This window comes from Rhinoderma darwinii, chromosome 4 (assembly GCF_050947455.1).
Source record: "Rhinoderma darwinii isolate aRhiDar2 chromosome 4, aRhiDar2.hap1, whole genome shotgun sequence".
Lineage (NCBI taxonomy): Eukaryota > Metazoa > Chordata > Amphibia > Anura > Rhinodermatidae > Rhinoderma > Rhinoderma darwinii.
The window spans coordinates 184572923-184598952 of NC_134690.1; the positions used below are offsets into that span (position 1 = coordinate 184572923).

At 39.8% G+C, this 26030-nt stretch overlaps 1 protein-coding gene across 1 annotated transcript in view; it reads right to left on the minus strand.

Annotated features, from left to right (window-relative positions):
• Positions 1-26030, minus strand: part of COL21A1 (collagen type XXI alpha 1 chain) — a 384255-nt gene that overhangs the window by 19314 nt on the left and 338911 nt on the right. Inside the window, exons 20-25 of the mRNA XM_075864141.1 lie at positions 25535-25588; positions 22443-22496; positions 18188-18259; positions 14119-14154; positions 8925-8969; positions 217-249 (exon numbers count right to left, since the gene is read on the minus strand). Of these exons, the coding sequence (XP_075720256.1) occupies positions 217-249; positions 8925-8969; positions 14119-14154; positions 18188-18259; positions 22443-22496; positions 25535-25588 (294 nt within the window). The remainder of the gene's footprint in view (positions 1-216; positions 250-8924; positions 8970-14118; positions 14155-18187; positions 18260-22442; positions 22497-25534; positions 25589-26030) is intronic.

The following is a 26030-nucleotide window of genomic DNA, read 5'->3' on the forward strand; positions in this document are numbered from 1 at the left end:
ATTTAGGACCTATCTATACATATGGATGTAGCCCTCTTTATCTTGACTCTGATTGTCAAGATAAAGATGGCTACATCTCATGTTACATGAGCTGCTTTAAAGAGCAATGAGTGACCATTTGCACTGAGCTTATATATTTTTTTCAAAAATAGAATTTATACCCTGGTTTAAAATGGTGGCAACAAGCAATGACAGCTTTTAGTCAATTATGCATACCTCTCCTTTGGAACCAATAATTCCGGACTCTCCCTGAAAAAAAAAAAAGTAACATCATGTCAAAACATTGACACATATTTCATATTTCAAATAATCTGTGTAAGCATTCCACTTTTTTTTTTTTTTTTTACAGGAGAAGCACATGTTGTATGTACTAATCAGCAGTATTTTTTTTTAAAGATCAACATATCAAAACATTTTATATAGAATTCTAGAAAAATGGGAATTGACTATTGATGACAAAAGGGGATAAGAAAGTTAATGAGCCATTATGACTGCAGTATTTAATGTTCATTGAACTGGACTATAACTTTGCAATGTATTCTCTTAGGGTATTGAGCCAGCAGTATATGAGCAGCTATGTTTTTTACAGGTAAGTATGCTCTAAAAATATTTTGCTATAAAGAGAAAGGAAAGATTTAGATTTAGAAGCTAAAGTGGATTTTCATTTACATTATAAAAAATCACTTAAAGTTCTTGCATTTTATATATTTTCAGTCACTTTTATTTGAATCTGTTTCCCCCAGAATCTAATTTATAATATTTCCTGACTTGTGAGAAAATTAAAACAATGTGTAATCACTCGAATACTAATTGTTTAACTGAAAAAAATTAATAAAAATTCTAGCGACACATTCCCCTTAACCCCTTAGTGACCAAGCTTGTTTGGACCTTAATGACCAAGCCAAATTTGGCAAATCTGGTATGTGTGACTTTATCAGAGAATAACTCTGTGAAAGTTTTGAATATCCAAGTAATTCTGACATTGCTTTTTCGTCACATGTTGTACTTTATTTTAGTGGTAAAAGTAGACTGATATGATTTGCGGAAATTAATTAAAAAATAGAAAAATTGAAGACATTTTGTAAAAATGATAATTTTTCCCTATTTTTAACTGCAATAGGTCACATATGTACATACATACTGTACAATTTTTTTTATTAAATATATATTTCCATCTCTTTACTCTATTTTGGCAGAACTTTTGAAAAAAATAAATAATTTTTGAGCAATTTAGAAGACTTACAAGTTTAGTAATAATTTTATAAATTTTGAAGTACATTTTGTTTTCCTGCACCAAGCCAGGTTTTCAGAGGCTCATAGGTGTCAGAATGGTGGAAACCCCCACAAGTGACCCCATTTTGAAAACTACATCCCTTAAGGTATTTATTAAGGGGTGTTGTAAGTATTTTGACCCCACAGTTTTTTTGTAAGAATTCATGCAAAGCAGGCATAAAAAAAATATAATTTCACTTTTTTCATAAAAGTATCAGTTTGAAGACGGATTTCTTTGTAAAGCGACCATGAGAATGAAGAAACACACCCCAAAATCTATCACCCTGTTTCTTCTGTTTTTAAAAATGCCCCCATTGTGACCCTAATGCGTTGCCTGGACACACGGCAGGGCCCGAAAGGGAGGGAGCACCCGGAGGCTTTCAGGACTCATATTTTGCTTGAAAATGTTTTAGGCCCCACTGCACATTTGGAGAGGTTTTGAACTACCAGAACAATAGAAACTCCCCATAAACGACCCCATTTAGAAAACTAGACCCCTTAAGGTATTTATCTAGGGGTGTAGTGAGTATTTTGACCCCACAGTTTTTTGCTAAATTTAACGCATAACAGGTGAAATAAAAAATAAAAATCAGTTTTTATATAAAAGTATCATTTTGAAGACCGATTTCTTTGTAAAGCGACCATGAGAATGAAGAAACACACCCCAAAATCTAGCACCCTGTTTCTCCTGTTTTCAAAAATGCCCCCATTGTGACCCTAATGCGTTGCCTGGACACACGGCAGGGCCCGAAAGGGAGGGAGCACCCGGAGGCTTTCAGGACTCATATTTTGCTTGAAAATGCTTTAGGCCCCACTGCACATTTGGAGAGGTTTTGAACTACAAGAACGATAGAAACTCCCCATAAACGACCCCATTTAGAAAACTAGACCCCTTAAGGTATTTATCTAGGGGTGTAGTGAGTATTTTGACCCCACAGTTTTTTGCTAAATTTAATGCATAGCAGGTGAAATTAAAAAAACAAAACACTTTTTATATAAAAGTATCACTTTGAAGACCGATTTCTTTGTAAAGCGACCATGAGAATGAAGAAACACACCCCAAAATCAATCACCCTGTTTCTCCTGTTTTCAAAAATACTCCCATTGTTGCCCCAATCTGCTTATTAGACGTGTGGCTGGGCCAAAAAGAGAGGGAGCACCCTTTGGCTTTCAGGGCACAATTCAATAAATTCTAGGCCCCATATCATGCATTTAGAGGCATTGAGCTGCCTGAACAAAAAAAAAAAACACGCAGAAATGACCCCATTTTAAAAACTAAACCCCTAAAAGGTATTCATCTAGTGGTGTAGTGAGCATGCGGACCAAAATTTTTTAAAGGAGGAAATAATGGGTATCATTTCAGACACTATGGGTATATAATGTTTTCTTCAAATTCTTATTACGTTTCCACATGAAATAGAGGAGACGTGGTAGAAGGTTATTTTGTTAGAAATATGCCACATTAATAAATTTGTGCGGCATACAGAAGAGAAGTGAAGCCGTGTATTCATAATGGATACATTTTGCTATAGACGTATTTGCCTGTACTTACGACTATGTCTTGCTGAAGAAGCAGTTGGTGCCATTATGATGTCATTGTGGACAGAATTCTGTCCTAATATAAAATCAGTCAGAGAGGAAAAAATAAACTGTACTGGAGTGACGGGTAATATCTTCAAACAAATGGAGGAAAATGTATCCAAACATGTTGCAAACTCGAGTCTGTTCACTAGATACAAGAACACCTGCAGGGCTGCCATGACAAGGTTTTGTTTTTTTCAGTGACTGGTTGTACAACGTCTCTTTAGCTCCATCAATCCTTATGAGGGACGAATGTGCCAAGTGACGCAGTACACCATACCAGGCCCCTGCCCGGCAAGGTAGGAACCGCTATGTGCACAAAACAACCAATCACCTACAGAATATATAAAGGGACAGTGTCCAAAACCATCTATAGGAACAGTAAAGGATCACTAATCCCCAAAATGATGTCAGTATTTCCAGAAGAACTGTAACAAAGCCCATGGTGTATTGATAAGGAACAGCTCGATTATTAGAGATCCTCCAAATAAAAAAAAGATCATGCCCGTATCACGGTACAGAATTAGGAATGTAACAGCTGTATGTGGCAGGACATAGTCATAAGAACAGTCAAAATAAAAAAATTGTGGATGTGGGATTTTGTACTGGACAATTAATTCCAGCACTTGATCACCCACATATAAATAAAAAAAATCATAAGGAGTAAAATTAGTTTCACGGTCTGAAAAAAATGTGCTCTACAACCTCTCCCACAAGAAATAATCCGTACTTAGAAAGCCCACAAACTAAAAAGAAAATATAAAGAAATTGACTCCCTAAAAAGACCCCCCACCCATTTTTTTTTTTTTTTGGGGTTTAAATTCTAGTAATTTGCAACCGTGTGAAAGTTTTCGAAACAGGGGTAGTTACAAAGGGCTGGTTTTGATGGACACATGGGGCAATAAAAGCGGGTATCCCTCCTCCTGCCATGCTTGCTACATACCCGACACCTTCTTTGGGGATATTTTTGGGTCTCAGTGGAAGGAATAGGGTGTAAAAAGTGGCGCTCTGAAAGCCTGCGCACATCCTCAGATTCGCAGGATTCTGCAGGTATAGTGGACTCAAAAAGAAGATGCTCAATGACCTTCTCCTTAAATTGAAGAAAAGTGAGCGTTCCTTGGGCTTTTTTGAAAATAACAAAACTGTTATAGGTAGCAACCTGGATGAGGTAGATTGCTACCTTTTTGTACCAGGCCTTATTTTTGCGCTTCACCAGGTAAGGCTGAAGCACCTGGTCGGAAAGGTCTACACCCCCCATAAATTTGTTATAGTCTGTTACACAGACAGGTTTCTGCTTTGCAGTGGTAGCCCCCCCTCTCCGTAATTGCCACAGTGGTGTCCGTGTGTACGGTGGACAGCATGTAGACATCCTTCTGTCGGCCCACTTCACTGCAAGTAATTCCTCACTTGCAAGGGCCATGGATGTTCCTTTTCCCAAACGCCTGGACGCCAACTGTTGTGGGAGTCCCACTCTGTTCTTCCGTACTGTCCCACAGGCCCCTGTATTTGCAGCATGGAGGGCTTTATAAAGGGCAACGCTTGTATAAAAATTGTCTGTATAGACGCGGTACCCCTTGTGCAGAAATGGCTCCATTAGGTTCCACACAATTTTGCCAGAGGTGCCAATAGTTTCTGGGCAGCCTGGGGTATGAATTTAGCGGTCCCTGCCTTCATATATTTTGAAACCGCAGGTGTAACCCGTTGTGCTCTCGCACACTTTGTACAATTTCACCCCATATCTGGCTCGTTTGGAAGGGATCTATTGACAAAAGGAAAGACGGCCTTTGAAGCTCATGAGCGATTCATCTACAGACAAATTTTTATCAGGGGTATACAACTTTAGAAATAAATCACTTAGAAGGGTGATTAATGGCCTTAATTTATTAAGCCGATCATAGGCTGGGTCACTTCTTGGGGGGACTTGGGAATTGTCGGTAAAATGCATGAATCGCATTAGGGCCTCATAGCGGTTTCTGGACATCACTGCTGCAAATACAGGGGTAGCGTGGACAGCACTAGAAGTCCAGTAAGACCGGACAGATGGTTTTTTAACCAAACCCATATTGAGGGTAATGCCTAAATTTTTTTTAATTTCTGGGACACTTGTGGGGTTCCACATTCTGGAGTACATAGACGCAGGCTTTTACAGAACAAACTGCCTAGCATACAGATTAGTCTGCTGGACTATCAAGTCTAGGACCGTATCGCATACAAATAAATTCAAAAAATTATAGGGGGTAAAATTTTGGACGTCAACACTAATTCCTGGAGTCGCTTCAAATTGGGGTACCTGGGGGGAAAATTATAGTGCAGGATCCCACATCACGGGAGGGACTGCAACACTCGGCCCTGCACTTGACACCTCTACAGCGACTGACGTATCTACCACCATAGGACTATGGGGTTCAGCGGTAGAATTAGAATCGTCACTGTCACTTTCGGGAACAAATTCTGAAGCGTTGTCTATTTCGCTTTCAGAACTGTCGGAACATAGCAAGGCGTAGGCTTGCTCCGCGCTGTACATACGCTGAGACATATTTATAGATATGTGCATATATATATATATATATATATATATATATATATATATATATGCCCTATAAGTCCTAACCCTAAAGTAAACCTAAAAACGACACAAATTATTATTATTATTTTTTTTTAAATATTTTTTATATAACAGACGTATAATAAATTCTAACGGCCCTAAACACGAACGCTAAACTAGCCCTAACCCTAAAGTAACGCTAAACTAGCACTAAACCTAAAGTAACGCTAATCTAGCACTAACGCTAATCTAGCACTAACGCTAAACTAGCACTAACGCTAATCTGGCGCTGACGCTAATATATATTTTATATATATTATATATATATATATATGTATATATTAGAAAGATTATTTTTTTCACTTTTTTTTCCTTCACAGAACAGGACGCAGACTGATCTCTCTCTCCTCTCAGAACAACTACAATGGGAGGAGAGAGAAACACAGCCTATGTCCTGGCTGTGTTATGAAAATAACTGTCAGTGATCTCTGTGATAGGTTTTATCACAGAGATCACCTGATCAGGGACCAGTCACAATGGTCCCTGACTGTTGCTGTGCCAGCTACCGACACAGGTAAGCTTTGCACTGCGCATGCGGGCGCCATTTTGGGGTGGGATCAGACGAGGGGGGGGGGTCGGACCAGGGGGGGATCGGACATGAAGGGGAATCGGACGGGGGGGGATCGGACTTGGGAGGGGGGACACACACTAATTACCCGTTCTCTCTCCTCTCTAAGGAGTTATTCCATGAGAGGAGAGAGAAATGGCAACAATCTGCTGCTTTACCGTGAACGCCGTGAATTGTTATAACGATTCACGGCGATCACATGACCAGAGACCACTCGTGATGGTCTCTGATCGTTGCTCTGAACACTCAGCTACCTCCGGTAGCTGAGAGAACGGAGCTATGCACTGCGCATGCGTGCGCCATTTTGGGGGAGGGATCGGACGAGGGGGAGGGTCGGATGTGGGAGGATCGGACGTGGGAGGGGTGGGGGAACACTTATTACCCGTTCTCTCTCCTCTCTTAGGAGTTATTCCATGAGAGGAGAGAGAAATGGTGACGATCTTCCGCTTTAGCGTGAACGCCGTGAAATAACGATTCACGGCAATCACGTGACCAGAGACCACTCGTTATGGTCTCTGGTCGTTGCTCCGAACTCTCAGCTACCTCCGGTAGCTGAGAGAACGGAGCTCTGATCTTCCGTTTCGGCGCTACTTTAGGCTAAAGCGATCACGTGAACAGGCGTCGCCTTAGCCTAAAGCCCATTAGTGAGGAACGTAAAAAGGCGTACTGTTGGTCACTAAGGGGTTAAGCTGCTTATCAAACACCATGCATTAAAGTTTCTATAAGGGGTGTCACACAGTTTTTCCAGACTCCTGAATAGCAAAGTGCCTCAATATGCAGCAATATGGCAGTAAGTGTTCTAGCGGTGACTGGTCAGAATTCTGTCAAAGTTATATGACATTTATAGACATATTGTTTGAAGGGGGTGCCACAGAAGTCTTGGCATCTGAGGCTTGGGATGACTATCAATATTAATTGAAAAGCAGTCTTATTTAGAAATTGTATAGACACTGTTATTAGATTACTTTACATATTGAGCTGTTATTTGGTCACTGTATGTGGGTTTTATTTGAGCACTTATGTCGTGATGCCACCTAGACATTGTACAGTATAATTTTTTGCAGTACAAAGTGGTGGCAGCACTGAATAACATTTTTATTTAGTTAACAGTATTTTTATACAGTTACTGAAATAACAATTCTATTCAGTTATTTGGCCATTGTATGGCACTGTTATTTGGGCACCATACTGTAAAGTGTTTGTTATTAGGCACTATATGGTATGGATGACAGTATACCATATGGGAAGGGGGCACCAACAGAAGTTACCGCAGAGGACATCAAATAACGTAAAGCAGGCCCTGTTTTTAGATCTAACTAAAAAATAGCTGAATAGAATCTCTAACAACTTGAAAGAATAGAATAATCAAATATTGTTAATTAATGAAGAAATTGACATTCAAAAAAAATCTGTTTGCATTCAATCGAATATAGCTCCTTTATTTTTGTTCATTTATGTTTTGTATATCAGTGTTTAATTTATATTGATTTCTATTTTTGCAAAAATGTAGACAAAAAATATGCCCACTGCAGTCTTTACACCGAGTTCTTATTACACACAAAGCTCATTTATGCGCTTGGTAATTGAAAGCTAACCCGTCTGGTCTTATCTCAAAGAAGGGCTGTTAAAAGTAAATTGAAAAAAGTAGAAAAATCGAGGCACTACGCTTACTACACATCTCACAGACCATGATCAGTGAATAAAAGAAGTTTATTGCAATCAACAGTGAGTGCCTCGATTTTTTTACTTTTTTCAATTTCAAACAAAACGTGCTGTACTTGTCGATGAGCACCCCAGGGCAATCATATAGCGAACTCCATACATGACCACACGCCAGCTAAAACCTCCACACAGGAAGACCTCTCAGTCTGAATTCCGTAGTGCCAGCCTCCTTCCTTCCTTCTTTTTGACTATTAAAAGTAAATGCTGGCTATAATAGAAAGGTGTCAGTTCGCTGCGTTTTTAGCTGACCACTGTTCAGCGCCAAAAGTGCCTTCAATGGGCACGTGAGCAAAAGGACTGGTGCATGGAGCAATGGAAGAAGGTGACCTGGTCTGATGGATCATGTTTTCTTTTAGATCATGTGATGGCACCAGGATGCACTAAGCGAGGAAGGCAAGCCTGCGGAGGTGTGTGATGCTCTGGGAAATGTTCGGCTGGGTCCTGCCATTCCTGTGAATGTTAGCTTGACATATACCACCTACTTAAATATTGTTTCAGATCAAGTATACCCCTTCATAGAAATAGTATTTCTAAATGGCAGTGGCCTTTTTCAGCAGAATAATCTGATCTGTCTCACTGGGAAAATTAATTAGGAATGGTTTGAGGAACATAACAAAGAGTCCAAGTTGTTGACTTGCCCTCCAAATTCCCAGACCACAGTCCAATTCAGCATCTGTTGGATGTGCCGGAAAAATAAGTCCAATCCATGGAGGCCTCACCTCACAACTTAAAGAACTTAAGGGATCTGCTGCTAACGTTTTGGTGAAATATACCACAGGACACCTTGCAGAGGTCTTGTGTAGTCCATGCCTCGATGGGTCAAAGCTGTTTTTTGGTGGCATGAGGGTGACCCAAACAATATTAGGCACATGGTTTAAATGTTATGGCTGAATGATGTCTATAATCCACTTTTAAAGTTGAATACTTTTCTATTTTAAAAATAGGCAGGATTGCACATAATCAAATAATTCTTAAGATGGGCATATACATTAGATATTTGTGGACAGATCATGCCAATTTAGGCAGGATCTGCTAATAATTTAAATGGGGGGATGGAAAAAGTTGTCAGATCCCACTGAAATTGCATGGATATTCCAAGAAGTACTGTAAATAATGACTATCACATCACAGTAACTAAAATAAACAGAATGTGTGTGTATTATGCATATTCTATACCTTTATTCCTTGATTACCAGGAGAACCATTCATTCCTTTGTGGCCCTTTATAAAGAAAAAAAGATAAAAAGTAATGTTAGTGGCTTTCCAATAAGTCCTGGGCAATTCTGGTCATCTCTGTGTCCTAATAGAGCATATGTAAAGGGATGGTCTTTAAGAGACAACCCTCTTTAAAAGGGACCTATCCCTTCCTTGGAAACCTCATGAAGTATTAGGAAACCAAAATATAAAACCTTTCTCAAATATATATGATTAGAAAAATTTAATTTTTTGTGATAAAAGCACAGGCCTTTAAGAAAAAAGGACTTCAGCAGAAGTCAGCAGCAGTGAGCATTCCAAGTCTAACTTGACTGCTTTGTGAGACCTCTTACTTCTGAGCTGGGGGAGTCCACTGAGAGGGGGGACTGTGTGTTTGCAGCATATAAACACTGGGAACATCTCTGCTGCTATCTTACTTCCTTCTGGATGTTGTTATATTAACCGCAATGTAAGATGGATTCCTGTGTATTATGGAGCAGCAAGAGGAGGAGGAGGAGGAGGAAGAAGAAGAAGAAGAAGAAGAAGCAGCAACAGAGGTAAATCATTGCTTTCTCCTTCCTGGTTCCTCCTGGCTCTGTTTGTATGTAGTGAGAGACTCAGATTAACCCTTTACAAGCAGCTTTGTCCTCCTCTAGCAAAATAACCCTTTACACATACCTCCCAACTTTACCGGATCCAGCGGGACAGTCTCGGATTTCAGCCATCTTGGGACCCCTGCCACATGTCCGCTGTGTCCAACTGTATCTGCATCCTCAGGATGCAGATACATTTAAATACAATAGTGGAGCAGGAAGCCGTCAGCTCGACCATCAGCATTTACGCTGTGATTCTCGCCATTCGCAGCTCAGTGCAGGTCACAGCGATGACAATATCGTGCCTGCCTGCAGTGAGCCACAGACTGCACAGGCCAGAGGAGGCCCTTCTGCATTCAAATGATTTGCTCCATTCATAGTGGGAATAGGTGATTATTAATTTTATTATTTTAAGGGGCACTATTTCTGTGTGGGGAGGCACTAAGAGAGCACCACCACATTGCGTGTCTATTGCGTGGGGAGCACTAAGACGTAATCATGGCATCATTACTTTAAGGGGGTTTCCAAGAAGGCGAACTTACTCTGTGAGGGGCACTAAGGAGGCATTATTACTGTGTGGGGGTACTAAGTGGGCATCCTTACTATGTAGAGGCACTAAATAGGCTTCCTTACTGTGTGGGGGGGACACTAAGGGGGCATAATCAGTGTGAGGGGGCACTATTATTGTGTGGCATACAAAGAGGGCAGTATGAAAGTGTGTTGGGCACTAAGGTGCATTATTACTGTGTTGGGGCACTAAGGTGCCACTATCACTGTCTGCTACGCAAAGGAGGGCACTATTAATGTGTAGGGGGACACAAAGGGGACACTATTAATGTGTGGGGGACTATTACTGTATAGAGGACAGTATTACAGTGTGGAGGCACTAATATTGTGCAGGGCATAAAGGGGGCATTATTACTGTATGGGGTCACTATTACTGTGTGTGACACAATGGGCGGTACTATTACTGTGTGGGTCACTATCTGTTTGCCACTATTATTTTTGGGAGGCCTATTTGTGTTCCACTATTTTTGCAGCAGTAGGACACTGTTAAAAGAGGCAGCAGGTTGGAAAGTTTGTTTAGAGAGTGAGGAGGGTTCTAGAAAAGCAAAGAGCCAAAGACATCTGGGCAAAACCTCTACAGAGACGTGTTGTGGCTGGAAGAAGTTGACGGAGATCTGGGTCGGATGGAGAGAAGTGAATGACTTAAATAAGAGAAGACGTCACCTGTAAGACACTGGATTTAATTGTACTGTGTTGATTGCACTGTATTCACAGCGTGATTATACTCTGCAGAGCGCCAGTGTAGAACTGGAATGTGACCAATATGCAGTCACTATTGGGTGATACTATAGAATGTGTTGGTCGTTGCGGAAGTTATATGTAGTCTTGGTATGGAGATATTATTAGGTCCATGTACAGTGCAGATTTCTAACTATTATTATTTATTTATATATTAAGATTTCAATTAGCCACACTGAAAGTCATGTAATAATAGTTATATAATAATGCATACTATTATTATTACATGATGATCAGGGTGACTCATATAAATATTACACAGTGTCGTGCAGGCTTTGTGCACTGCCGAACAGCTCTGTCAGACATGTGTTCGGAGATATTCTTCTCTAGAAGCAATGCTGTAGAATCTGACAGAAAAAAATCTCCATATGCCATCAAACCTAAAAATGAAGGTGCTGCAGCGCTGTTTTAGGGTTTAGAGCTAAACGCAAAAAAATACCAGAGTTTTCCCTCCTTCCATTCTTTGAAAGCAGCTGTCTCCTGCTGTAGCAGAATAACCTCCTGCTCTAACTGGACTGCATAATACACAGAGAAACCCATTACGGTGCATTGACAAATTAATTCACCAGGTTTGAGATTTGATTTTGGTGAATTAATGAGAAAAATAGATTATGAACTTAGATATGATCGATATTATGTGGATCCTGTGTGTCAGAGACACACAGGACCCACCCTCAGAACCATACAGCTTCTATAAATAACGGATACATAGAGACTGTATTGTAAAAAGTTAAATATTTTTAATCAAAGCCACTTAGAAAAGGGTTTAAAAATACACAACACATTACTTTAATAAAAAAAACGAAATTCCATTCAAATGTGTACATAGCCTTTAATCTCTTGGACTTACCACACCAAGTTTAAAGTCTGGTTTTGTCCCTGATGCTGGCCTCTAACCAGCTGACCTACCCTTCCTTACACATCTGGTAATTAGAATGGTTATGCTAATTTTTCAGCAGCAAATTCACAATTTATTTTTATCATGTTGAAAGAAGGAGCTTATTGAAAGTCAACCCATGCTTTTCTTGAGTTTGATGGTTAGTTCACACATTGCGTAAATACTGCACAGCAAATACAGTAGCAGCAAAGTGGATGAGATAAAACAAATCTCATCCACACTCTGCGTAAATACTGAGCGGAAAAACTGCTCAGAAATTTACCTGGGTTTTCATTCCGCAGCATGTCAATTGCATTTGCGTAAAAGCGCTGCTTATTTGTTGCAGGGTTTTCCCATTAAATTCAATGGGGAGGTAAATCCCACAGCAAATAGCAGTTGTTGCATTTTTTGCGGTCGATTCGCAGCCAATCACAGGCTGTAGCGGCGCTCACATGGAATTAATCATCATCCCGGGAAGCAGGCCTGGATGACGTCAGAGGACCGGCCTCCTGGGATGACGCTTCATTCCATGTGACCGCCGCTGCAGCCAATCACAGGCTGCAGCTGTCTCCTAGGATAAAACGTCCCAGTGTTGCAGTTTTCCGCAGTGGACATTCCGGGAGAAAAACTGCACTACAGTTTGGTGTGCTTTTTTGCCTGACATTCCCTGTGGCACACAGGGCAGATTCGCTGTGTGCTCTTACGCAGTGTATCCGCCCCTTGTGAACTCAGCCCGAAGGTTAACCCGCGGCCCATGACTTAAAGAAAAATAAAACAGTTAACCCTTAGGCCCCATGCACATGAATGTGTTTTTGCGGCCGCAATTCCCCCGAAAATCCACGGGAGATTTGCGGCCCCATTCTTTTCTATGGGGCCATGCACACGACCGTAGTTTTTACGGTCCGTGCATGGCCCGGGAACCCGCACCGCAGAAAGAACGTGCATGTCCTATTACGGACATCTTCTGCGGTCCGGGCTCATTGAAAACAATGACGGCGGCCGTGTGCATGTCCTACGATTTGCGGGCGGCCCGCGGCTGACAGTCCACAACCGGCCGACACGAAAATCACGGCCGTGCACACGGCTACGGTCGTGTGCATGAAGCCTTAGGCTGGGTTCACACACCTTATTTACGGACGAAATTCGGGCGTTTTAGCCCAGAATTACGTCCGAAAATTCGGCTCCAAAGCGGCAGCAAACATCTGTCCATTCATTTGAATGGGTTTTACGATGTTCTGTGCCGACGGTCATTTTTTTTATGCGCCGCTGTCAAAAGACGGCGCGTAAAAAAGACGCCCGCATCAAAGAAGTACCTGTCACTTCTTGAGACGTAATTGGAGCCGTTTTCCATTGACTCCATGGAAAAACAGCTCCAATTACGTCCGTAATGGACGCAGCAAAAAACGCCTGCACATGCCATTACGTCTGAAATTCCAGAGCTGTTTTCTCCTGAAAACAGCTCCGTAATTTCAGCCGTAACGGAGGCTGCCGTGTGAACATACCCTTAATGTGTCCAGAGTGCACAAAGGATGGCGGGTACCAAGTTGATACTAGGGTATCCCATGAAGAGGCAACATCCACTTCTGATGTATTAGGGACCAGACCTGAGTGTCCCTCCACCATTATGCTAGCCAAGAGTATACAAACAATAACATATAAATATTTTTTTACAATGAAAAATATTTCATTGAAAGAAAATGTTCCCATTATTGATTATAAAATAAAGACTTTTCTCTATCTTGATCAAACATATTTCAAATGATAATCATGAGAAAAATGGCAAAACAATTAAAGAAATATGAATGCTAAAAAATAAAAACTCAGTCAATGAGAGTGTAGTAATGATACTCTAATTATCTTAGCGTCTGTGGCAGAAATAGAAAGCCAATGCACAAGACTGGGATATCAGGGACAGGCACTGGCAGAATATCTATGCCACAATCAATAGCATATTAGAATTGTTTTTATTGAATCTAAAATTGTCCATAGATCGCAACAAATGTCTGTTTCTTGCCACACACACTGAAATGAGAACATTGATTTGCTCATCTTTACTATTTATTGTTTATTTAGTGTTATTGCAAAGAATGTACTTATTTACTGTTAAATCACATTTACATATACAGTAGAGAAAGGTAATAATTCAGCCTGACAGTTAAAAAGGAAGATCTCCGTATTAAGTCAAACAATGTGATCTTAAGAGAAAAATAGTTTCCACGGTCAATACACTTGCAGTTTATTTCTACCATATCAAACCATCAATAGATATCATACCAAGTATCACTTTATTATTGTTTGTTTAATTACTAAATTTTACCTTTTATTGATGGTATGGTTGGAATACTACCTCTAAGAACAGCAAATATTGTTACAATTATACAGAAAAATACTGAATCTGTACCTGAATACCACGTTCACCTTGATTTCCTTTATCACCCTATAAAAATAAAGTAAAAATGAGTAGAGTAAAAAATGTTTATGAGTTTGTTTTTATATACAGTATTAGTGTTTCTACAAAGATAACAGATAAATGACATTTATTGGCGCTGTACCTTAGCTATGACCTAATATATAGGATAAGAACAGAAAGATCAGTGGATACCTTTTAAATATAAAGCGTTATTTAGTCAAAGAGAATCCATCACTATGACACAACTCTTTAAATTAGATCATCAATGTAACAGCCTAATAGAGCTATAATAGCAAGTGTAATTACACTAATTAAACAGCCCCCCAAAGAGTCAAACAGGGGCATAAAAGAAAACATTTTCTCATTTTATTAGAGTTACATGATCCCTCTCAGCCAGCTAACAGCTCAGAAAAAGAATCACGGGAAATATACTTAAAGAGGCTCTGTCACCAGATTTTGCAACCCCTATCTGCTATTGCAGCAGATAGGCGCTGCAATGTAGATTACAGTAACGTTTTTATTTTTAAAAAACGAGCATTTTTGGCCAAGTTATGACCATTTTTGTAGTTATGCAAATGAGGCTTGCAAAAGTCCAAGTGGGTGTGTTTAAAAGTAAAAGTCCAAGTGGGCGTGTATTATGTGCGTACATCGGGGCGTTTTTAATACTTTTACTAGCTGGGCGCTCTGAAGAGAAGTATCATCCACTTCTCTTCAGAACGCCCAGCTTCTGACAGTGCAGATCTGTGACGTCACTCACAGGTCCTGCATCGTGTCGGCCACATCGGCACCAGAGGCTACAGTTGATTCTGCAGCAGCATCGGCGTTTGCAGGTAAGATCGACTTAGGTAAGTTCATAACTGCCCTATCTCCTACATAATTTAATAGGTGCTTCAATGTAGATGACTACAGTTTTTTTGTATTTTTTTAAAAACGTTTATTTTTGACCAAGTTTATTCCTCCCGCAGGTCCTTCATTGAAGCGACGGAAGAGTGAACAGACATCGTCTCCAGCCATTCCAGGACGTTTATTTATCCGAAACTGCAGCGGCTGGAAGCGATGTCTGTTCAGTCTTCCGTCGCTCCGGTGAAGGACTCGTAGTGACGTCACAGCGTGATCTCGCGAGATCACGCTGTGCTGTGGATGAAGCTGGGCTGGAATGAAGAGAAGTGTATGACGCTGACTGATTGGCATCATACACTTTTCTTTACAATGCCCACTTGGTGAAAATTTAAAAACCGCCCAGCTGGGCATTAAGAACAAATTTGCAGAAATCTTAAAATGTTCATAACTTGGTCAAAAATAAACGTTTGTTTTTTTAAAAAAAAACAACAACACAGCAGTTATCTACATTAACCCGTTAGTGACCGCCAATACGCCTTTTAACGGCGGCCACTAACGGGCTTTATTCGGATGCATATGCCTTTTTACGGCACTGCATCAGGATAAAGTAAACAGAGCAGGGAGTGTCAAATCTCCCTGCTCTCAGCTGCTAGAGGCAGCTGAGGGCTGGGAGCGTCCCTGCTCTGCTGGGTGAGATCGATATTAGTATCGATCTCACCCGTTTAACCCTTCAGATGCGGTGCGCAATAGCGTGCACCGCATCTGAGTGGTTTTGGAGAGAGGGAGGGAGCTCCCTCTCTCTCCCACCGACACCCGGCGATACGATCGCCGAGTGTCTGTGTCTCTAATGGCAGCCGGGGGCCTAATAAAGGCCCCCAGGTCTTCCTGGAGCGACTGCCTGCTAGATCATGCCGGAGGCATGACCTAGCAGATGCCTTTCCGTGTTAAACGGACAGGCAGTAATACACTGCAATACAAAAGTATTGCAGTGTATTACAATAGCGATCGGAGAATCGCATATTAGGGCATGACCACACATGGCGGAATTCCTCCGCAACTGTCCGCATCGATGCCGCACAGAATCTGCGTTGCAGATTCTGCAGCGGATCTGCACAAAATGTGCAGTACATTGATGCGGACTAGCTGCTGCAGACTGCGGGAAAAGTGCTTCCCTTCTCCCTATCAGTGCAGGATAGAGAGAAGGGACAGCACTTTCCCTAGTGAAAGGAAACGATTTTCATACTTACCGGCCGTTGTCTTGGTGACGCGTCCCTCTTTCGGAATCCAGCCCGACCTCCCTGGATGACGCGCCAGTCCATGTGACCGCTGCAGCCTGTGCTTTGCCTGTGATTGGCTGCAGCCGTCACTTACACTGAAACGTCATCCTGGGAGGCCGGACTGGAGACAGAAACAGGGAGTTCTCGGTAAGTATGAACTTATATGTTTTTTTACAGATACATGTATATTGGGATCGGTAGTCACTGTCCCGGGTGCAGAAACAGTTACTGCCGATCGCTTAACTCTTTCAGCACCCTGGACAGTGACTATTTACAGACGTCTCCTAGCAACGCTCCCGTCATTACGGGAGCCCCATTGACTTCCTCAGTCTGGCTGTAGACCTAGAAATACATAGGTCCAGCCAGAATGAAGAAATGTCAAGTTAAAAAAGCAAGACGTATCCGCAGCACACATGACATGTGCATGACAGCTGCGGACTTCATTGCGGAACTTTGAATCTCCATTGAAGTCAATGGAGAAATTCCGCCATGAGTCCGCCACTGCTCCGCAACAGACAGAGCATGCTGCGGACACCAAATTCCGCTCCGCAGCCTATGCTCCGCAGCGGAATTGTACGCATCGTGTAAACGAACACTGCTAATTTAAAGTGAAAGTCAATGGAGAAACGGCTCCGCTGCGGATTAACGCTGCGGAGTGTCCGCAGCGGAATTTAAGTGGAATTCCGCCATGTGTGAACCCGCCCTTATAGTCCCCTAGAGGGACTAGTAAAAAAGTAAAAAAAAAGTTTAATAAAGTTAATGAAAAAAAAAATTTGAAAAAAAATTAAAAACCCAGCTTTTCCCCTTACACAATGCTTTACTATTAAAAAACCAAAATAAAGTAAAAAAGTTACACATATTTGGTATTGCCGCGTCCGCAACGACCCCGACTATAAATCTATAACATTATTTAACCCGCACGGTGAACGCTGTAATAAAATTAATAAAAAAGTATGGAAAAATTGCTGTTTTCTGTGAATCCTGACTTTAAAAAAATGTTATAAAAAGTGATCAAAAAGTCGCATCTACTCAAAAATGGTACCAATAAAAACTACAAGTCTTCCCGCAAAAAAAAAGCCCTCATACAACCGCATCAGTGAAAAAATGAAAACGTTACGGCTCTTCAAATATGGAGACACAAAAACAAATAATTTTGAAAAAAAAGCGTTTTTACTGTGTAAAAGTAGTAAAACATATAAAAACTATACAAATTTGGTATTGTTGCAATCGTAACAACCCGCTAAATAAATTGATGGTGTTATTTATATCACACGGTGAACGCCGTTGATTTAAGACGCGAAAAAGAGTGGCGAAATTTCAGGTTTTTTTCTATTCCCCCCCAAAAAAAAGTTAATAAAAGTTAATCAATAAATAATATGTCCCCCAAAATGGTGCTATTAAAAAGTACAACTTGTCTCTCAAAAAACAAGACCTTATACAGCTATGTCGACGCAAAAATAAAAGCGTTATAGCTCTTGGAATGCGACGATGGAAAAACGTAAAAAATGGCTTGGTCATTAAGGTCTAAAATAGGCTGGTCATTAAGGGGTTAAAGCACCTATTAGATTAGGTAGGAGATAGGACAGTTATAAACTGGTGACAGAGCATCTTTAATAACTTGCCAGAAACAGGTGTCCCAAACTGCATCACATGGTCCTTTCTAACTTTCTGAGAGGGATACACCATGTGATTGCTTAGAACAATGATGTGCTTTCTTTTCAGCCACCTTGTTTGGCACTTCGAGGGGCTGTTTAGTGGATTCAGTTATATCAAGTAATATAGCTATATTAGGTAGTTATTGTAATAATATTCTTCATTTAATAAGTCTGACATAGTGACAGATTCTCTTTAAAGTCTGTGGTGTCAGGAACTGCTTAAAAAACTGTATTGTACTATATGTTTTTATGAAATCTCATTTAATTGCATATAAGTTTGCACATTACCTTGAAACCTGTAAGCCCAGGAATACCTCTATATCCTTGTAGACCTGGAAGGCCGCTTTCCCCTTTTTCTCCCTAGTAGGTAAATGTAGTAGATAAATAGTGGTATATGTGTAAGTAACTATAGACTAAACATTTCATTATTTTTAGAATTCGGCAACAGAGCCCTGGTAAAGACCACATCCTAACTCACTGGCATATAATTATTTAATTACATATGGTATTCAAATCATCTTCATAAAGGATGTATAAAAATGAATAATGCACATATATCATATACATAGGCCGTAATGCTTAATGTATAGCAATTATATTGTTAAAAAAAGAAAGCAAAAATAATGTGAATATAAACAAACTATAATAATAAAACACTGGAAACAGTAAAATAATATAATAAATAAACTGGGTTCATACAAGTTTTACATATGAAAAAAATCAAAGTAGGATTGGTGCTGTTTTCATCTTCATATTTTATGCATTTGGCAGCAGAGTAACCAAGGTGAATTGATTGAAACAGCATTTAGTTGTACTTTGGGTCATGATCCTTATTGTTTGCAGCATTAAAAAATGAAAACCAGCAACTAATAGTGCACTTTCCAGCCCGAAATTAGGACAACACAATATTAACGTGAAATTCACTCACTGAATAACTAGACGTAATTAAAAAATAAATTAAAATATATAAAGCATTTATGTTTCTTGTTTTATTAAAATGATGCCGAGTTTAATAGAAAATATTTCCACGAGTGATGTTGCTCGATTGAAATTAATTGGGTTAAAATATTGCTGAATCACTGAAATACCGATTATACTGTGATCTTACCAGTAAGTAGTCTATGTATATGACCTAGGCAAGACTCTGTCATGCAAATAAACAGTTAGTACTCATTTGCTCCATAGCAATTGGAGACAGGTAGACAGAAAGATTAAAGGTGCACACTACACTGCTTCCTAATACTGGCAGTATGCCTGGCAGCCAGTATGCCACTTACTAAAGACCCAGACTTTGTTTTTGGAGTGCTACAGGAAACCCTCGCAGCACAATTAGAGTATACAAACTCCATTCAAGGTTAAAACCTGTACAAACCAATGTTTCACTGACCACAATACAAATTCTGAAATTTTTAACCTGGGACAAAATACAGGAATTGTTGCACAAAATGTGCCCCTAAATAACCCCCTTTGCCCGAAATATCATACTTATATAGGTTAAATCTAGGATATATCGATAGATTGCTCCCAATTGGTCCCTCCAGAAGAAATATTGAGAAAAGACTTAGCATACACTATATGACCAAAAGTAAGGGGATACCCTATCTAATTATTGAGTTCAGGTGTTTTAGCCATAACCATTGCAATCAGGTGCATAAAATTAAGCACAGAGCCATGCAATCTCCATAGATAAACATTGGTTGCAGTATGAGCCGTGCTAAAAAGCTCTGTGAATTTATATGTGGTACTGTCAGAAGATGCCATCTTTGCTAGAAGTCAGTTAAAAAATGTGTGATCTATTGGATTAGCCCTGGTTAACGGTAAATGCTATTTTTGTGTAGTGGAAGGGTTTAGGTGTAACAACCAGCCAACTCAGTTGTGAAGCGGTAAACAACGCAAACTTACAGAGCCAAGCAATAAAGTGCGTGACACAAAAATATCGCCTATCCTCTGTTGCATCACCCATTACAGAGTTCCAAATTTCCTCTGGACGTGACATCAGCATAAGAACTATGTATGCTTCGGGAGCTTCATGAAGTAGGTTTCCATTGTCTATAATCTGAATACATGCCTAAGATCACCATGCCAAAATACGGCTGCAGTAGTTTAAAGCACACCTCCACTAGATTTTAGAGCAATGGAGATATGTTCTGTGAATCATGTGTCCCTATTTGGTGGACTGATGGACTACTGGAATGCATAATGCCTACTCTACAATTTGGGGGAGGAGGGATAATGGTCTGGGGCTGCTTTTCGGGATTTGGACTAGGTTCCTTATTTCCAGTCCCTGCTATAGACTATAAAGACATGTGTATGCTTCCAACTTTGGGGCAGGCTCTTTTCTGTTCCATCATGACTGAGCCCCTGTGCACAAAAAGAGGCCCATAAAGATATGGTTTGAGTGTGGTATGGAGGAACTTTGGATAGCCTTACTAAAGGAGTGGAGGCTGTTTTTGCTGTAAAAGGGGGCCCAATGATGTCCTACAAGCTCACATAGATGTGATTTTCAGGTGTCCACATACTTTGCATTATTCTCTGCTCCAATAGACCTATCTTCAGAATTAATTTGCTTAACTGATATGACATACAATGGACAACATGAACCCCCACCCGCACCACGACGTAATAGCACTTCGTGGTGGGTGATGATTGGAGCAGGCTCACCCGCTGAGCCTGCTTTATACGCAGTGGGTGTCAGCTTTATATTACAGCTGACACTAGGGACTAATGGCAAGGAACAGCGATTGCATTATTCCTGGCCGTTTAACCCCTTAGATGCTGCGATCAATCTAGATCACAGCATCTAGGACGTTAGAAAGAGGGGCGTGCCCCCTCCGACAGTTCACCGGTGCCTTCACAACGCGATTGCGGGGAGCCGATGGTTGTCATGGCAGCCTAATGAATTCCCTCAGGACTGCCTTCCTTCATGTCCTATTAAGCCCTGCGTCTGGTAGGCCTTAACAGGAGCCCGTAAAAATGGCAATATTCTGCAATACATCAGGATTGCAGTGTATTGTACAAGCGATCTAACGATTGCTGATTCAAATCCCCTAGTGGACTAATAAAATGTGTAAAAAGCTTAATAAAGTATTTAGTAATGCAACAAAAAAAAATATTAAAAGTTACAAAAAAATAACCTTTTCCTATTTTTCCTCTGCAATAATGTAAAAAAGAAAAAAAATATACAAAATTGGTATTGCTACACCCGTAAAAGTACGAACTATTACAATATTGCATTATTTAATGGGCACGGTGAATGCCGTAAAAAGAGCAAAATATAAAACGCCAGGATCACTGTTTTTTTGTCATTTCATATCACGCAAAAAAATCAAATAAAAAGTAATCAAAAAGCCAATAGAAACTACAACTCTCATACCGCTCAATCAATGGAAAAAGAAAAAAGTTATGGCTCTCAGAATGTGGCGACAAAACACAAATTTAATTTTTAACAATTAGTTTCTTGCTTCTAAAAGTAGTAAAACATTAAAAAAACCTATATAAATTTGTTATGGCCGTAATCCTATTGACCGGTAGAATGAAGTTAACATGCCATTTTTACCGTACTGTAAAAGCCGTAAAATCGAAACCTTTCAAAAGATTGAGGAATCACTGTTTTTTTCTACTCCACCCCACAAACATTTTTGTTCTAGTTTTCCAATACATTATATGGCACAATAAATGGTGGCGTGAAAAAATAACCCTTATATGGCATTATCGACGGAAAAATAAAAACGTTATGGCTTTTGGAAGGTGGGGAGGAAAAAATGAAAATGAAAATCCAGAAAATGGCAGACAGGAAAGGGTTAAAACACCCTGTCACATTTCATCTATTAAGTACCAAAACACTGAAAAGACACAACTACGCAATTTATTAAGGAATGGCTCAACAAAGTCTGCAGGACAAGTGATTTTGAGAAAACAGATAAATCTGGACTCTAGAGAAGGAGATTTTGAAAGATATCAGACAACGTTGGGAATCTGGATTGAATTTGAAAAATGGAATAAGATAGATGATTTCTTTAACTAAGTATACTCTACCTCATTCAGATAATTTATAACCTGAATCTCACTGTTCTCAAACCGAAACTATATGTATACCATTTTTCTTCCCTTATAAATAGAAAAGAACTGAACAGCTACTATGAAGACTTATTGCTTGATCAGAAAACATGAAAGAGGGATCCTAGTTTTTTCCACAGAGGTCCTAACCCCATATAATACCCATATTATATGTCCATACTTATATTATGCACCCTTTTATTTTCAAACATAAAAAAATTATTTACAAGTATAATATTAAAACCTAGTGAGCATTTTTGAAATCATGGTTTTGTGCACCTTGATAATTCTTCTATCTGGCATAATTATTGAAATCAGCATCTTGAAATAAAATACATTTGTATATATATATACACACACACACACACACACACACACACACACACACACACACACACACACAAACAACCCAATTTGCCAGCACTAATGGTTTCAGAATTCACAGTATTATGCGAATGGACTGCACAAAATGTATTGTCTTACATACCTTTGTGCCTAACAAGCCAGCTTTTCCTGGTAATCCAGGATCACCTTTATTTCCCTGGAAAGAATGTTTTTTTATTTTTTAGATTTTTTTGTAAAAAAAACACAAAGAAGGAAACTTTCTAATATACTACTTTTTACCATCTATATGCCTAGTGATTGTAAAGATACAATGATAAGAGGTTGTTAGAAATTGGGCACACATGGAATTGAATAAGACAATAGACATCTAAGCATACCATATGTTAAAGTTAATGCATGTTAAAGGTAGAGCTAGAGTAATTTAATGACCTAGAATATATATATATATCCCAAAATGTTAGCCTATGTTCACATTTGCGTTGGAGGCTCCGTCGCAAAGTCCATCAGATATTCTTCCCGTCAAAACGATGGACACTACAAAAGAATGCTGATGGAACCCATTGTAAGTCAATGTGGTTCTTCGGGCACATGTGGTATCCATCACACAACACATCTGGCACTATGACAGATGTGAAAAGAGTTTAAGCATTTCATCTTTTTGAATTTAAGTTTGGGGGGACATGCAAACAAGTACAATTATATTTTAATGGCATTCGCCGTTGACCTAATATAGGTATATATAAATACACTTTTCAGCCATGACATAAAAAACAGCTAATATTGTGTAGGACCTCATCCTGCCCCCAAAACAACTCTGAATCATTAAGGTATGGATTCCACAAGACCTCTGAAGGTGTACTGCGGTCCTGTGATATCTTGCACCGTAGACATTATCAGTAGATCCTTTAAGTTCTGTAAGTTGCGAGGTGGGACCTCCATAAATGAGACATGTTTTTCCCGCACATCCCACAAATGCTCGATCTTCAAGGTCAAAGTCAACATCTTGAACTCTGTCATGTTCTTCAAACCATTCCTGAACAATTTTTGTAGTGTTTGCCGTCAAGGGGTGTACTTTACTTAGTTTGCAACAATGTTTAGTAGGTGGTACGTGTCAAAGTAACATCCACATAAATGGCAGGAAAAAAAGTTTCACAGCAGAACATTGCCCAGAGCCTAGCGCTGCCTCTGCTGGCTTGCCTTCCTCCCATAGTGCGTCTTGGTGCCATCCCTTCACCAGGTAAGTTACGCACACGCACCCGCCTATCCACATTATGTAAAAGAAAATGTGAATCATCAGACCATGCCACCTTCTTCCATTGCTCCATAGTCGAGTTCTGATGATCACATGCCCATTGAAGGCGCTATCAGCAGGGACAGGGGTCAGAAGGGGGAACTCTTACGGACCTTCCACTACACAGCCTCAAACTGATAAAGCTGTAATGCACTGTGTGTGTATTGACACCTTTCTATCATAACCAACCTTTTTTTTAAATATATTTTACAATATGTTTTCTGTGGGAAGACTGGCTAGCCTTTGCTCCACAAGTGCATCAATGAGATTTCAGCGCCTATGATCCTGTTGTTGTTTGTTCTTCCTTGGAACACATTTTGCATGTACTACCCCACAAGAGAGATGCTCTTACCCAGTCTTCTAGCCCACAATTTGGGCCTTGTCAAAGTCGCTCATATTCTTACGCTCACCCATTTTTCCTGCTTCCAAAACATTAACTTCAAGAACTGACTGTTGACTAACTGCTTAATATTTTCCATGCCTTGACTATTGTAACCATATAATAAATTTTATTAGCTTCACGTGTAAGTGGTTTTAATGTTATGGCTGACCGATGTATATCTTTATAGTAGATATTAATATCGTAAAAGGATACCAAAATTGTATGTTTCTTTTCTTTATTTTATATGGTTTTCATTAAATAAAATATATTTTATTTTGATAAAAATGTGCTGTTAGTTATATTATTGTTATGTGCCAGCATATTGTGCATGTTATTACCTCTGGTCTTCCATAACAGTCATTTACAAGACACAGCTCTGGGAAACTGTCAGGTGCCAGACTGTCTCTAAAGTTACTATGGTTTGATCATAATGGGTAAACTGCTGTGATCAGAGATTTATCCAATCCTTGCTGTTGCAGCACAAATGTAGCTGTGTATTATAGTTGCATTCCTTCCTGTGATCAACTGGGCATAACCTTGAGGTACTAGTATGTCAGGATAGGACAACACCCTCAGGTCCTTGCATTAAAGAGGCTCTGTCACCACATTATAAGTGCCCTATCTGCTATATAAGGAGATTGGTGCTATAATGTAGGTGACAGTAATGCTTTTCATTTTGAAAAACAATCTATTTTTACCACTTTAGGAGCGATTTTTAGCTTTATGCTAATGAGTTTCTTAATGCCCAAGTGGGCGTGTTTTTACTTTAGATCAAGTGGGCGTTGTACAGAGGAGTGTATGACGCTGACCAATCAGTGACCAATCAGCGTCATACACTTCTCTCCATTCATTTAAACTGCACTAGCAATATAGTTATATCGTTATGTGCAGCCACATACACAAACACTAACATTACTGCAGTGTCCTGATAATGAATATACATCACTACCAGCCTGGACGTGATGTGTATTCAGAATCCTGACACGTCTGTAGCGTCTCTGTGAGATTTAAAGCAAGGCAAACGTAATCTCGCGAGATTACGATGTAACCTGCCATTTCAAACGAGATTACGTTTGCCCTGCTGGAATCTCACAGAAAAGATTCAGAAGTGGTCAGGATTCTGAATAAACATCACGCCCAGGCGGGTAGTGATGTATATTCATTATCAGGACACTACAGTAATGTTAGTGTTTGTGTATGTAGCTGCACATAACGATATAACTATATCGCTAGTGCAGTGTAAATGAATGGAGAGAAGTGAATGATGCTGATTGGTCAGCGTCATACACTCCTCTGTACAATGCCCACTTGGTCTAAAGTAAAACACGCCCACTTGGGCATTAAGAAACTTATTAGCATAAAGCTAAATATCACTCATAAAGTGGTTTAATAGATAGTTTTTCTAAATAAAAAGGATTACTGTCACCTACATTATAGCACCCATCTCCTTATGTAGGAGATAGGGCACATATAATTTGGTGACAGAGTCTCTTTAAGTTGCATTAAGAGTGCCAAGGGTGCAAGTGGTCCAACTTAAATAATATAACCCATATATTCTTACCTTAGGTCCAGAAATTCCAGGTGAACCAGGTAAACCTTCTGCTCCTGTCATTCCCTAAGGTCCAACAAACAAAATGTATTCAAATAGCGAAATTGCAGATGGGTTCAGGACTTTGGGGCATATGCCATTGGCCGAATTAAATTTACTGGGCAAGGAATAAAGTTCTTTGTTGTATTAAAATTTTTATGTTTCTGCTACTGATCTGTCTTCGTTATAGTCCCAAACAACAAAGCATTCTGCATTTATTTTTTCAGTTTTACACAAACTGCCTGCTTCTAAACCCCATAGCGATGTTTTCTCATCTATTTCTCTGAAATTAGGAAATACTGTAGATGTCGCTAATCGGTAAAGTATATTGTGGGTAGTTTGGAAAAATGGATAAGAAACAGATATAGGCATAATGAATTTCAGCGGATACCATAAATGGACTAATGCATGAAAAATAACGGCAAAATTATAAATTTGTAATCCCTATTCTCCTACCTGCATGAATCCA